This window comes from Centroberyx gerrardi, chromosome 20, assembly GCF_048128805.1.
Source record: "Centroberyx gerrardi isolate f3 chromosome 20, fCenGer3.hap1.cur.20231027, whole genome shotgun sequence".
NCBI classification, from domain to species: domain Eukaryota; kingdom Metazoa; phylum Chordata; class Actinopteri; order Beryciformes; family Berycidae; genus Centroberyx; species Centroberyx gerrardi.
Window position 1 is genome coordinate 25,165,666 of NC_136016.1, and position 15,305 is coordinate 25,180,970.

The following is a 15,305-nucleotide window of genomic DNA, read 5'->3' on the forward strand; positions in this document are numbered from 1 at the left end:
CGGCTGTGGTTCCCTGGTAGAAGTCTTATTGATCATAATATTAATATTTTAATAATAATCTCACTGATCATGGTGGTTCCTCCAGCCACAGCGGCTCTGGTTCCCTGGTAGAAGTCTTATTGATCATAATATTAATATTTTAATAATAATCTCACTGATCATGGTGGTTCCTCCAGCCACAGCAGCTCTGGTTCCCTGGTAGAAGTCTTATTGATCATAATATTAATATTTTAATAATAATCTCACTGATCATGGTGGTTCCTCCAGCCACAGCGGCTCTGGTTCCCTGGTAGAAGTCGTCTTGTGGGTTCATTCCTTTCTGCGGAGCGTGGAGGTTGGTGTTGGCGTCGATCCCTCCGGGGACGACCAGGTGACCATAGGCGTCGACCGTCTTCACCCCACTGGGAACGATCAGGTTCTCTCCTATCTGTCTGTAAGGCAAACAGACAATGCTATTAATAATATTATTAATAATATTATTGATATCTAGCAGTCCTGCCCGAGTCCTAATAGAGATGGGTTTAACCCCAGGATTATTTTGAGTTTTTACATTCCCAGCTATTCAACTGGAGCTTCCAACATTTACCAGTGGTGGACTGGTTCTACTGGTCAGCTCCCAGTAGAAATCAGTAGAAGACTGTGTTGTATTGGTCAGCTCCCAGTAGAAACCAGTAGAAGACTGTGTTGTACTGGTCAGCTCCCAGTAGAAAGAAGACTGTGTTGTACTGCTCAGCTCCCAGTAGAAACCAGTAGAAGACTGTGTTTTACTAGTCTGTTTTACTGGTCAGCTCCCAGTATAAACCAGTAGAAGACTGTGCTGTACTGGTCAGCTCCCAGTAGAAACCAGTAGAGACTGTGTTGTACCAGTCAGCTCCCAGTAGAAACCAGTAGAGCCTGTGTTGTACTGGTCAGCTACTGGTCTCTGTAAGCTTCATTTATCCAGATAAATTGACAGACAGACAAACTGGAGGGTGTGAGAGGAGAGAGACTGTTATTAATAACAACAACAACAACAATAATAATAATAATTACTTGATGGTTCCATCCTCGATGTAGATGTCGGCGTAGAACGACTGGTCGTCATTGACGACCTTTCCTCCTTTGATGACCAGACGGTCGCCCTGGAAACAGACAACAAGCTGCTTCAGCTGGTACTCACTACATCTCCATCAACAACTTCTAATCCGACAGGCCGTCCCCCATGGTGTCCCCCAAGGCTCGGTGCTTGGTCCTCTCTTCATCCTCTACATGCTCCTCCCCCTAGGTGACATCATACATTGGCATGGACTACAGTTTCATTGCTACGCCGACAACACCCAGCTCTACATCTCCACCAAAACCATCACTCCTGCCATTCTCTCCATCCTCGCAAACTGTCTCAATGAAATAAAAACCTGGATGAAAAGCAACTTCTTCACGCTCAACTGCAATAAATCAGAAATCCTCATCATCGGCCCCAAATCCCTCCTTCCCTCCTCCCAGGACTTCTCACTCAACATCGATGGTCACACAGTCACAGCTTCCCCCCAGTCCAAAACCTTGGCGTCACTTTGGATCCCATCCTCTCTGTAAGAGCCACAATGTGGGAATATAAGTTAATTTAAATGTCATGCAAAATTCATAGTTCATAATTTCTAGTCATTGTATAAGACATAGGTAATGTATAAAATGTACAAAAACAAATGCATGTATATTGAATGTTGATTATTGATGCTCCCTTTAATATAGTGAGTGACGTCATGTGCAGTAGAGTCGGGCAGAGAGCTGCGTTAGGCATGAGAGCACATAGTTTTTCTATCATGTGACACAATGTAATTTAAACTTTTTTCAGTAAACATTTTTAAACTGGATTACATCTCCTGTCATTCGCATCAGACTGACGTTACTGTGCCTACAGCTCGTTTGTGGCTTATTTTGACATCCAGACGGAATGCCACTACATTTAGTAGAAAAACTGCTCGGAGGAAATTAGCACGAACTAACCATGGAGGAGCGCTGGATGCTAGCTAACGCAACCAGTGAATTCTGAAGGGAAGTCCGACGCATCACTCTGAAGAAGTCCTCAACGCAACGTTGTGGTATGCCCTTGACTGAACGAAAACTTCGGAAAAGGTAAAGAAAGGATTGAGAACCTTTTAAAGACTCGAATCTTTGAAGATAGACTGCCAGACGTTCTGAAGTGAATGAAGACTGACAATGCTAATTTGATTTAAGATGCTAGCTGCTCAGTGGATTTCTCTGTGTGCAAATACGATAGCTTGCCTTAGTAAAAGCCATTGAAGTCTCCTGTCTGCACCTGTCTGATGAGAAAAGTGGAAATACTTTTTAATCATTTGCACGCAATTTACGCATTGCTTTGCTGATATGATGGCTGAAGACAAGGAAGTAATTGATGCTGTAGAAATGGAATCTAAAAGAACAATCCAGCCTACTGAGAGAGCATTGGAGGATAAACTGCATAGGCTCATTGGAGCCAGGAGAGGAGTATTAGCTTGAATAACTGGTAAAAAGAAAGAAGTTGAAAGTTTGCTGAGTGATGCTGGCAATTTAGTGCAAGAGTGCATGCAAAATGATTTCCCCAGTCTTGTCATTGAGTTTAAAGAGCTCAGTAGGCAAGTAGAAGATCTTCTGCCTGAAGAAGAAAAGGCTGCAGATCTAAACAATTGGTTTGAGCCTAAGATGTTGACTATCAGACAGTTTGCAGAAGAAACTGAAAAATGGATGGATGCTTTGAGTAAAAGGAAAACAAACAAAGAAAATAGAGCAGCTGATGATGATGATGAGATAGGTGGTATTCATGATGAAGATGTAAATGATGATGTAGGCCCTGAAGATAGTGCATCACAAGTGGCAGTTGGTAATATCAAACCAGCACGAAAAAAGGGTTCAATTGTTGGACGCTTATCTGTCATGTCCGCCAGATCATCAGTTTGTGCTACAGAAGAAGCAAAGCTAGCTGGATTAGTTGAACGTGCTGCAGCTTTACAGGAGAAACAGGAGCTTGAATTGGAGGAAGCACGTATTAAAGCCAAGCTGGAAAGGCTGACTTTAGAGGCAGCTATCGCAGAAAAGAGAGCTCAAGTAAGAGTACTGAAAGAGTATGAGAGATCAGAAGATGGCATGAACAGCTACATCCGCTCACATGTGGCAGGTGGAGTTCGAGTGAAGGAAGAGGAATGGAGACGTCATCTGCCCACTAACATGCCTGAAAGATTCCATCCAGGTCACTGCAATTTACAGAGCCAGAGGTTGTGAGGCCAAGACACACAGACAACAACGACAGGCAACATGGTGACAGAAGCAGTGATGGCATTCTTCAAGTAATGCAGAAGCAAAATATGATCACAGAGATGCTGGTTAAACAACAGAAACAGGCTCAGCTGCCAGTTAAAGACGTTACAGTGTTCAAGGGTGATCCACTTACCTATAGATCCTTTATCAGAGCTTTCGAACAAGCCATTGAACAGAGAGCAGATAATGATCAGGACAAGTTGTACTACTTGCAACAGTACACTGCAGGAGAACCACAAGAACTTGTGCGTAGCTGCGAACACATGCTACCGCACAGAGGATTCAAGGAAGCAAAACGACTGCTTCAGAAACATTATGGAGATGAGCTAATGATAGCTAGCGCTTACATTGACAAAGCCTTGAAGTGGCCGCAAATCAAGTCTGAAGACGGAAAAGCGCTTATGCTGTATTTTTGACTGGCTGCCGTAACACAATGGAGGATGTTGAGTTTATGGAGGAAATGGATAACCCTACAAATATGAGGATAGTGGTATCCAAATTGCCATACAAAATGAGGGAAAGGTGGCGCAATGCAGCATTCGAAATCAAGGAAAGGAGAGGACACAGAGCAAGATTTGCTGACCTTGTTATCTTCATTGACCGTCAAGCAAAAGTAGCTATGGATCCACTCTTTGGAGACCTCCAAGACAGCCGCATGTCTACGGCGGGGAAAAGCAAAGAAAAAGAGAAACCTGTCAAAGGTGGAGTGAAAGGAAGCAGCTTCGCAACCAACGTGTCGGTGGAGAGGAAAAGGCCAGATGCAACAGCGAAGCAGGTTAGCCCATTCAAAGTAGCTAATGCCTTCGAAACACCGTGTCTTTTCTGTCAAAAGAATCATACCCTGGAGTCTTGCATCAAGGTTAAAGAGCTAGCTCCTCAAGGTTAAAGGAGCGTGTTGAATTCCTAAAGACAAAGGGGCTATGTTTTGGGTGTTTAACACAAGGCCATCTCAGCAAGACCTGCAAGAGGAGAATGGTGTGCAAACAGTGCTCCCAGAGACACCCAGATATTCTTCATGTGGAGAAAGAAGCCAATAAGAATACATCTGTGTCGACAAGTGATAACAGCACTCTAAACGAAGAGGTCTCAGGCGCTCAGAAATCCGTTGCACAGGAAATAGTTGGCTACACTGGGGCCGGAGAGACAGAGTGTATATTATCGATTGTGCCAGTGAAAGTGAGATCCCGTAAGGGTGGAAGGACTATAGAGACATATGCTTTTATGGACCCTGGAAGTACAGCCACATTCTGTACGGAGGAGCTCCGAAAGAAACTGAACGTGAAAGGAAAGCCGACTCAGATCTTGTTGAGCACAATGGGCCAAGAGGAACCTGGTGGACAGAAGCTGTTTAGCAGTTACAAGCTCTCAGACCTGGAAGTGTGTGGCCTGGAGGACACGAAGTACATTCAGTTACCAAAGGTCTTCACACACAGCAACATCCCTGTTCAGAGAGAAAATATCCCCAGTCAACAACATCTGCAAAAGTGGCCATATCTGAGCGAAGTAAGTTTACCACACATTGACGCTGATGTGGGCCTTCTCATAGGAGCCAACAACTCAAAGGCAATGGAGCCGTGGCACATAATCAGTAGTCAAGATGACGGGCCCTATGCCGTGAAGACTGTCCTGGGCTGGATGGTGTGCAGACCTGTAAAGAACAAGAGCATAAATTCCACGGATAATACAGTTCATTAGAAATAAATAGAACAGCTACTGGTCCAGCAGTACAACACAGACTTTCCTGAGCGTCATTATGACGACAAGGAAGAGATGTCTCAGGAAGATGTAGTTATGCAGTTGACAGAGAGTCTGTATATGCATATACAGTTTATGCTGTCAGTGCAAAAGACAACAAGGTTTGTGGATGGACATTACTGCATAGGGCTTCCGCTGAGATATGAAGCAGCTAAGATGCCAAACAACCGCTGTGTGGCAGAACAGCGAGCTGCTAGTCTGAACAGAAAACTGAGAAAGAATGAAGTGTTTCTTGAAGATTACAAAACCTTCATGGAGAACATACTTGATAACGGCTATGCTGTTGAAGTTCCACAAGAACAGCTTGACCGCGACGACATCTGGGTCTGGTACGTCCCACACCACGGGGTGTACCACCCGAAGAAAAAGAAAATTTGCGTGGTTTTTGACTGCACGGCTTCCTTTCAGGATGTGTCGCTGAATGGTCAGTTACTGCAGGGACCTGACCTCACCAATACGCTCATTGGTGCCTTAGTGAGGTTTCGTGAAGATCCAATAGCGATGATGGCAGACATTGAATCAATGTTTTACCAGGTGAGAGTTCCAGAAGCAGATGCCGACCTATTGCGATTTTTGTGGTGGCCGGACAGCAACCTAAGTGCACCAATAAAAGAGTACCGTATAGCAGTGCACCTTTTTGGAGCGACTTTGTCTCCTAGTGTTGCTTCTTATGCCTTACGGAGAACGGCAGAAGATAGAAAAGACACTGCAGCTCCAGAAGCCGTTGAAACAGTTCTGCGCAATTTCTATGTAGACGACTGTTTAAAATCTGCGTCTACAGAAGAAGAAGCAGTTGCCTTGGTGAAGAACCTTCGAGACTTGTGTACGGAGCCCTTGGTGTACAGTGGTGCACAGAAGATGATACATTCGCATACTGTCTCAAGCTGCAGGACAAGCCAATGACCAGAAGAGGTATCCTTTCTGTCGTACACTCCATCTACGACCCTCTTGGCTTCCTGGCGCCAGTTGTACTTTCTGCCAAGCTTCTTTTGAGGGACCTGTGCAAAGAAAAGCAAGGATGGGATGAAGAAATCAGTAGCTGGCAAGCCGATCAATGGTGTACGTGGCTGGAAGATCTCACGTACCTCTCGAACTTCAGCATAAACAGATGCGTTAAGCCTATGGGATTTGGACACACAGTAGAAGCACGGTTGGATCATTTTTCTGATGCAAGTGAGAACGCCTATGGCACAGCGTCTTACCTTGTGTTGGTGAATGAGCAAGGCAGAACCCATTGTTCCTTTGTGATGGGGAAGTCTAGAGTGGCCCCACTTAAACAGGTCACTATTCCAAGACTCGAGTTAACTGCAGCAGTGAAAGTGGACAAGATGCTGCGAGAAGAGATGCAAGTCCCACTTCAGCAGTCTATTTTCTGGACTGACAGTACGACGGTTCTCAGATACATCGATAGTGAGACAGCTCGCTTCAAAACCTTTGTGGCAAACAGGATTACTCTCATACGAGAGGCTACCAAACCAGTACAGTGGAGGTACATCAGAACATCGCAGAATCCTGCAGATCAGGCCACCAGAGGCATGAAAGTTAAGAGCTTAATGCAAGGTGAAACGTGGATGAACGGACCACAGTTTCTGTTACAGCCAGAAAGTGAATGGCCACAGAGACCAGATAATGTGACTCAAAATCTGCAAAATGATCCAGAGGTCAAGAACATCACAGTAAATACCATCACAGCTGAAGAAAAGTCTACTAACCACTCTAAGGACTAAAGAGAGCGGTTGCATGGATTTTGAGAGCCAAGGAAACACTGATCCACGTGAAAGACAAAAGAAAAGAGTTACAATGCTCCATCAGTCAGATCAGCCTTTGACAACTCCCAGAGAACGGACGTGAACTAGTGCCGGTGCCACGCTGCTAGCACCTTCCCGACGTCTTCCCGGAGTATTATTTGTTTTTTCCCTCTAACCTCTTCCTCTTAATTCCTCCCTTTTAACCTGTAAACTGCATATCCTTCAATTTCTTCTGCATCTCCCCCCTCGACTTCTGTTGGTTTATCTGTAGCAATTTAGTACCATCTGTTAGCCTTGCTTGTTTACCTAGCCGTAGCTAGTTAGTAGCTTTCGCTATTAGCCCTGTCTTGTGGGCTTATTTCTTGCTAGTTAGTAACTCCTGCTTACTTAGTTACCCGCAGCAAGCTAGCACCCTGTGCTAGATAGCCTTTTGCCTAAAGCTATTCAGTCTAGCCCTATATTATAGCATCTGGTAGCCATTAGCACAGCCCAGCACCTTCTAGCCTTTCGCATAACGTTACGCCTAGCTTTGTATCATAGCTTGACTGGTATCATAGCTTCTGGTAGCCGTTAGCATAGCCTAAGCTCCTAGCCTCAGCTAAGCTTTTATTTCATCTCCACTGCTACCCTCATCAACGTTGGTAAGTATGGCTTCCTGCTCTGTCTGTTCCTTACTTTTAGAGAAGCTCACTCTATTAGAGAGTCGTGTCCGTCAGCTTGAGGATGATAGATTAGTCACGTTAGATAAGACGGGCACTCCAGATAGTTTACGGTCCGGGCCGGTTAGCAGCCCTGCTAGTGTTAGCGTTAGCCCGAGCGCTAGCCATGACTCCCCAGATAGCGTAGCCCCTTCGGCAATGGGTGATGACTTTATCCCGGTCCCGAGGCATCGGAGCGCCCGCATGAGCCAGCCGTCTGTTGTACAGCCTGATTTTCAACCGTCGCTCCCGGTTGAGAATCGTTTTGCTCCGCTTGGTAGTCCCTGTGGCCGGCCTGCCGCCCCGGCTCCTTGGCCCCGCTCTAAACCACGCATCCTAGTTATAGGGGATTCCATAACCCGCAACATTAGGCTAGAAGCGCCAGCCGAAATAGTCTGTCTACCAGGGGCCAGAGTTCCCGACATAGAGGCTACTCTTAGGGTAAAGTTAACTTTGGCGTACCGCAGGGCTCTGTGCTTGGACCTTTGCTTTTCTCCATTTACATGCTACCTCTTGGTGAAATTTTTCGCAGTTATGGTATTAAATTTCACTGTTACACAGACGATACTCAAATTTACATACCAATTAGACCTGACGACTGTTCACAACTTACAAACCTAGAATTATGCCTAATCGCTGTCACAAATTGGATGTCACAAAACTTGCAACTAAATGCCAACAAAACTGAGATGCTAGTTGTTGGCCCAAATACCCAACTACCTCTTGTTGCAGACCTTACTCTAAACTTTGGGGATTGCTTAATTACCCAGAGTCCCACAGTTAAAAACCTTGGCGTTACTTTCGACTCAGCTCTCTCATTCAATGCTCACATTAAGGAAATCACTAAGATAGCATTCTTCCACCTTCGCAATATCTCGAAAATTCGCTCCCTGCTAAATACGACGGATGCTGAAACCTTAATACACGCTTTTGTTTCATCAAGACTTGATTATTGTAATGTCTTACTCTCTGGCCTACCTAACTGCAGTATTAAAAAACTACAACTGGTGCAAAATGCTGCCGCCAGAATACTAACCAGAACTAGAAAATTTGACCACATTACTCCAATCCTAACCTCCCTTCACTGGCTCCCAATTCAAGCCAGATCTGACTTTAAGGTGCTTCTGTTAGCTTATAAATCGTTACATGGGCTTGCACAGTCGTATCTATCCGACCTCATCATCCCTTATATTCCACCTCGTGCCCTCCGATCGCAGGACGCTGGCTACCTTATTGTCCCTAGAATCAAGAAAAAAACAGCAGGCAGTAGAGCGTTCTCCTACCGAGCTCCCTATCTCTGGAACCAGCTACCTCTTACAGTCAGGGAAGCTAATTCTGTCGAAATCTTCAAATCTAGACTCAAAACCTATCTTTTCTCGCAATCATATGACCTACCTTAGCACCATTGGCCTGGCTCGAAACAGTCTATTCTCTTACCCTAGCCTAGACAGTATTTATATAGAAATTTGCCGTTGGGAACATAACATAGCGCTGCCTCCTGGTTACACTGTGTCTAATCACTTTCTATCTGCTGTCTGTATGAGCGTGTCTGTGCCCAAATACGTCTGGGTTTTGTGCTGCTTCTGCACAGCTCTGTGTGTGTGTGACTCTGTGTGTGTGACTCTGTGTCTGCTCACACACTCCCGCTCCACAGAACACATAACACCGTCCTTCAACACCTTCACTGGCTCCCAGTACAGCACAGAATCCACGTCAAGATCCTCCTCATCATCCATCGCCACACACCCACCCGCCACCTCCGATTAGCTGATGCCGATCTCCTGACCCCCGTCACCAGGACTGAGCACCGCCCCTTGGGGGGCGGAGCCTTTCCCATCGCCCCTCTGGAACTCCCTCCCTCCACACATCAGAAACTCAGACTCACTGCCTTCATTCAAAATTAAATTCAAAACCCACCTTGCCTCTCCAGAACTGAAATGCTCATGTCATTATTTTAGCATCTTCATTTATTATCATCACTTTTGTATCAATTGTTTTTATGTATTTTATATATTTATTTTCTTTCTCCCCTAGCTGTTGTAAAGTGTCTTTAGTTCCATGTAAAGCGCTTACAAATAAAATATGTTATTGTTCATTATTATAGTAAACCAGTCAGTCAGCCAGTGAGTTACTTAAAGCTCCATATTCTCCACTCTCCAGTTTTATTTTGTGTCTTGAGGTCCATTCAAAGCTGTGTGTGTGGTGTCATGAACCAAAAACACTCTCAATCCATTTTTACACGTTCATTTTCCAGCATCTCTCTGAGCCTTACCAAGAACAGGCCGTTTCTGTCGCCGTGTCTTTAAGGCTCATTAATATTAACGACCCTGGGCGCCCCGGTGGCTCACCGAGTAGAGCATGTACCATTTAAGGCTCAGTCCTTCCCGCAGCGAACCGGGTTCGAATCCAGCCCGTGGTCATTTGCTGCATGTCCTCCCCTCTCTCTCTCTCACACTATCTCTCTGTCAATAAAGCATAAAATCCCAAAAATAAATCTTTAAAAAAAAAAAAATTGTTAACGACCCTCTGTTCCGATTGGCTAACCGTTTCGAGAGTGAAACGTGAGACGCCGCGGCCTGGCGGCTACAGGTAGGGAAAACTCTCCGGTAATAAACAATGACAATCGCTCAACCGCTTTGAAAAAAACACTTTGTTAGTCTATTATTTCTTACAGAAATGATAATGAGCGAACCTTTGTGACGCCACAAAGTTACGGAAGTCCAAACGGCTCGTTTAGAGGCTCGCTTTTCTAATATGGATTGTGTGGATTTAGTTGGCGACCGTGCGTTCTGATACTTTCACCATGTTTAGATAGACCATCCAACTCCTTTAATAATGTAGTTAGTCAGTCAGTCAGTAAACCAGTCAGTCAGCCTGGTGTATCAGCGCACACTTTAGTGCCTTGCTCAACAGCAGCTTGACAGTAAGGAGGAAGCCAACCAATCAGCTTTCAGAATATTTCTCTCTATCAACATGTAAATCCATTCGTGTTTCAGAAGCAGAGCGGACAAAGCAGGAGCAACAAGACAGAGCAGACAGAACAATAAAATCTGGTGAAGACAATAAAAGTAAACTATAAAAACTGAATATAAGAATTACTATCAAGCTGTCTGTCTTTCTCCCTGTCTGTCTGTCTGTCTGTCTGTCTTTCTCCCTGTCTGTCTGTCTCTCTGTCTGCTCCCCCCTCCTAGGCTGAATGTGGGTCACAAGTACAGTACATAGAACACACACACACTCACACACACACACACACACACACACACGACAGTAGATTGTCATTTTCTGTCAGTCTATTTAGTGGGATGATAGAAGAGAACAGCTATGTCCCAAAAACTAGACACACACACACACACACACACACACACACACACACACACACACATCTATCTGTCTCTTCCCATCTCTCTCTTACTGTGACATCACATTAAAACAACATCTCTTGCTTAACGAGCTCTCTGAGTCTGAGATAACGAGTGCTGATTGGCTGATTGGCTGAGACTGGAGCATGAGACAGAGCCAGGACTCGACCCAAAACCATCTCGATTAGGACTAGGATATAACCCTGTCTCTATTATGACTAGGATATAAAGTCGTCTCTACTAGGACTAGGATATAAACCTGTCTCTATTGGGACTAGGATATAACCCTGTCTCTATTATGACTAGGATATAAAGTCGTCTCTACTAGGACTAGGATATAAACCTGTCTCTATTGGGACTAGGATGTAAACCCGTCTCTATTAGGACTAGGATACAAACCTGTCTCTACTAGGACTAGGATATAAACCCGTCTTTAGTAGGACTAGGATATAAACCTGTCTCTATTAGCACTAGGATATAAACCCTTTCTATTAGGACTAGGCTATAAACCCGTCTCTATTAGACTAGGATATAAACCCGTCTATTAGGACTAGGATATAAACCTGTCTCTATTAGCACTAGGATATAAACCCTTTCTATTAGGACTAGGCTATAATCCTGTCTCTATTAGACTAGGATATAAACCTGTCTCTACTAGGACTAGGATATAAACCTGTCTCTATTAGGACTAGGATATAAACCTGTCTCTACAAGGACTAGGATATAAACCTGTCTCTATTAGGACTAGGATATAAACCTGTCTCTACTAGGACTAGGATATAAACCTGTCTCTATTAGGACTAGGATATAAACCCTTTCTATTAGGACTAGGCTATAAACCCGTCTCTACTAGGACTAGGATATAAACCCTTTCTATTAGGACTAGGATATAAACCCGTTTCACCACAGCTTCACCTCTCCAGTCCAAAACAAACAACCTTATACGTATCTGAAAAATAGAACAATGAACCAAAATTAGTTGGCAGCAAAATGAACTCGTGTCAATAAATAGACAAGTGTCATCCGCTTTCCTGGCTCAATTCCTACTTACCCAACAGAATGCATTGAACGCACACAAAAATATTATATCTGAACACTTTAAGACAAACTTGAACTTGACAAATAGACGAGTGATAAACAGACAAAACTTCTCTTCACATTTACAAACTATCCATTCAACATATTTGAAGAATTAGAAATAAAATCAAATCTGAAAATACGGAGCCACAAAAACAAAACAAATCAAATCTCCAAATGAAAAATGTTTTGATGAGTGTGTATATTCTAGATTTCTATATTCTATGTTTTGTGTATATTCTAGATTTCTATATTCTATGTTCTGTGTATATTCTAGATTTCTATATTCTATGTTTTGTGTATATTCTAGATTTCTATATTCTAAGTTCTGTGTATATTCTACAGTTCTATATTCTATATTATTATCAAACCAGAATCCTCCAGCATCATCAGGCTGAAAGATTATAAATTGCTTATAAATAAGAAAAAAGAGCGATCCATATCTGAAGAACTGGACAAATATAATTTTATATTATATCATTATTAAATTAATTAATGTGGCTTAATATCATAGAGATGTAGATGTTCAAACAGACATTAATATATTTACTATCTGTATTTACAGCAGACAGAAGACTGAATTTAATCAACCTTGATTCTTATGAATCTTTCTCTTTGTGTCTATGTTTTTTTTTTCTTCCCTGAAATCTATTGGTCGTTATTGATTATCGTTCCCTTTTCGGCAACACATGAATGTACCTGTCATGAGATACACACAGAGGAGAGAGAGAGAGAGAGAGAGAGAGAGAGAGAGAGAGAGAGAGAGAGACCGACAGACAGAGAAAGAGAAAGAGAGAGAGGCTCTGTCTGACAGTCCACATTAACCCGCTCCTCCTCTGTCTTTAGTCCACCTGGCTCGGGCGGGCTCGGCTCGGCCCGGCCCGGTTAACCTGAATAGCCTACTAACTAATCCGTGATTGACAGGCTGAGCTGCAGTGATAACAGCATCATGCAGGCCGGGCCGTGCCGGGCCGTGCCGGGCCGTGCCGGGCCGTGCCGGGCCGTGCCGGGCCGTTTACATACCGCTGGTCTCGAGCTGCTCTTCTTGGCCTGGAACGACATTCTTCTGCCGGTTCAGCGCGAGCTCCAAATTATTGATTAGTAATTGATTAATTGATCCGAGGACAGGGAGGGATCCAGGTAACCGGCGGCGTTTTATTGTTGTTCCCTTTAGCTGGCGCACGAGCGTCAAGCTAGCGAGAATACACAAATACCACTTCCGACCTATGTTTCAAAATAAAAGCCCTATAGACGAAAATAATCTTTGAAAATAAACATCTGTTTTGCTATTTCAACGCTGCAGTTTTATTCCACAGTTAATATAACGATTCTACTGAGGACTTTCATTTCTGTAGTTCTGAACTCAGCCGCACTCAATTAGTTTTGGTTGCAAAAACCACAAACACCGTTATTTTGAAAATAATGTACGGTTTTATTCCGTCTGCTTGACGCTGATTGGTTCTCAGGGCCATAATTTCGTCTGGGCACCAGACAGCCACACCCCTCTGAGCGGCGGGCACGAGCTGAGCTGGGAGGTGTGTGTGTGTGTGTGTGTGTGTGTGTGTGTGTGTGTGTGTGTGTGTGTGTGTGTGTATGTGTGTGTGTGTGTGTGTGTGTGTGTGTGTGTGTTGCTCAGTGGTTCAGACAGACTGTGTCCCTTAGTAACATTTAGGAAGATTGTAGTTGCTGATTCAGTTTTGAACTGTGAACAGCCTTTACTATACATTCTGTATTATATACAGACAGACAGACAGACAGACAGACACACACACACACACACAGAGTGACACCCATCAGGTTTCTTATTTGCCTTCTCAAGCTGTTTTAGCTTCAGAATAATAACAATAATCACATTATCAAAAAAAAATTTCTCAGTATCTGAAATGCTGTTCTGATCTCTTTAACCTGTTAAATTAAATTAAAAGAAAATACACTTTTGATCAGTCTTTAAAGGAATAGAAGAAGAACAAGCTTCAAACATCCACAGAGCAGGAGGTACTGATCTTCTAACTGAACACCCTGCTATCAGCAGTTATTGACCATTACAATTATTCAAATACATTCTGATCATGAGAATAATAATAATAATAATAATAATAGCAGTAGCAGACTTTTTAACTGATTAAAAATTAGCTTTTTGACCTCTCTCTTGCCGTAGTTTTCCCGGGCGTGTCCGGAGGGGAAAACCATGGTCTGTCCTCCTCCGGTTGGGCCGCAGACCAGACCGGCCCGGTCGCCGGAGTCGCAGGTTCGAGTCCGGGCGGCACTCCTCTGGACTTTGGGGCTGAAGGACTCAAAGTTTAACGTTTTGTTCTCAAACGCTCCTTCAACGTTGCAGAACATTCCTCCATATTTGACCCTCGGTCTGGGAGAGTCCGAACCCAACTTAGACAACAAGGAGGCGCAGTCCTCCTCCTGACAAGACCTGCTGTCTGACATGGAGACGGATGGAGAGAGAGAGAAATGGAGAGAGAGAGAGAGATGGAGAGAGACAGATGGAGAGAGATAGAGAGTGATTGATAGAAAAATGGAAAGATTAGAGAGAGAGTAGAAAGAGATGGAAAGGGAGACAGTCCTCAATCGCTGGCCTCTCCTTCAGCTCACAAACAATAAAACACGGAGGAGCAGGAGGAGGAGGAGGAAGAGGAGGAGGAGGAAGAGGAGGAGATAGACTCGGCTGAAGTCCTTAGGCTACAAATGAGGAGACGAGAGAGGAAGGACGAGGAGAACCGGGATGAGAGGAAAGGAAGAGAGGAAAAAGGAGGCCATGAGGGGGAGGGGAGGCTGTTGACCTCATACTGGAACAGAGAGGAGGAGAGGAGAGGAGGGGAGGGGAGAGGAGGAGAGGAAGAGAGGAGAGGAGGAAGAGAGAGGAGGAGAGAGGAGGAGAGGAGGGGGATAGGAAGATAGAAGAGAAGGGGAGGAGAGTCTGTCTCAAACTGCTCTACAGTGAGCGATCCCACCCTGATCGAACTGATCCATAATCAATCACAGAACAAAACAAAGACACAAAGCAGCAGCGACCTCAAAGCCTCAGTGAAGACGAGGAGAAACTCCAAGAAAGAAACAAGAAAGAAACCTTATTAGGAAACAAAATGCCCCCCCCCCCATAAACCATAACATGGACAATAACAACAACAACAATGACAAAAGAAACCAAAGAAGACAAACATGATGAGGCAGAAAGAGGAGCTGAACTACTGAACACAGTTAATCTGTCTCATGGTTGAATGAGGGTCCAGTGTGTGTGTGTGTGTGTATGTGTGTGTGTGTGTTGGAGGGGGGGGGATAAAGAAGAAGTTAATTTGACAGGCGAGGAAATCCAGTTCAGACTACAGAGACTTTTCCACTCACTGAGTTCATGTCAACAGTAATGA

At 44.2% G+C, this 15,305-nt stretch overlaps 1 protein-coding gene across 1 annotated transcript in view; it reads right to left on the reverse strand.

Annotated features, from left to right (window-relative positions):
* Positions 1–14,367, reverse strand: part of dpysl4 (dihydropyrimidinase like 4) — a 32,846-nt gene extending 18,479 nt beyond the window's left edge. The window contains exons 1-3 of the mRNA XM_078290672.1: positions 14,071–14,367; positions 1,033–1,121; positions 247–431 (exon numbers count right to left, since the gene is read on the reverse strand). Coding sequence (XP_078146798.1) covers positions 247–431; positions 1,033–1,121; positions 14,071–14,367 — 571 coding nt within the window. The remainder of the gene's footprint in view (positions 1–246; positions 432–1,032; positions 1,122–14,070) is intronic.
* Positions 14,368–15,305: the final 938 nt, after the last annotated feature.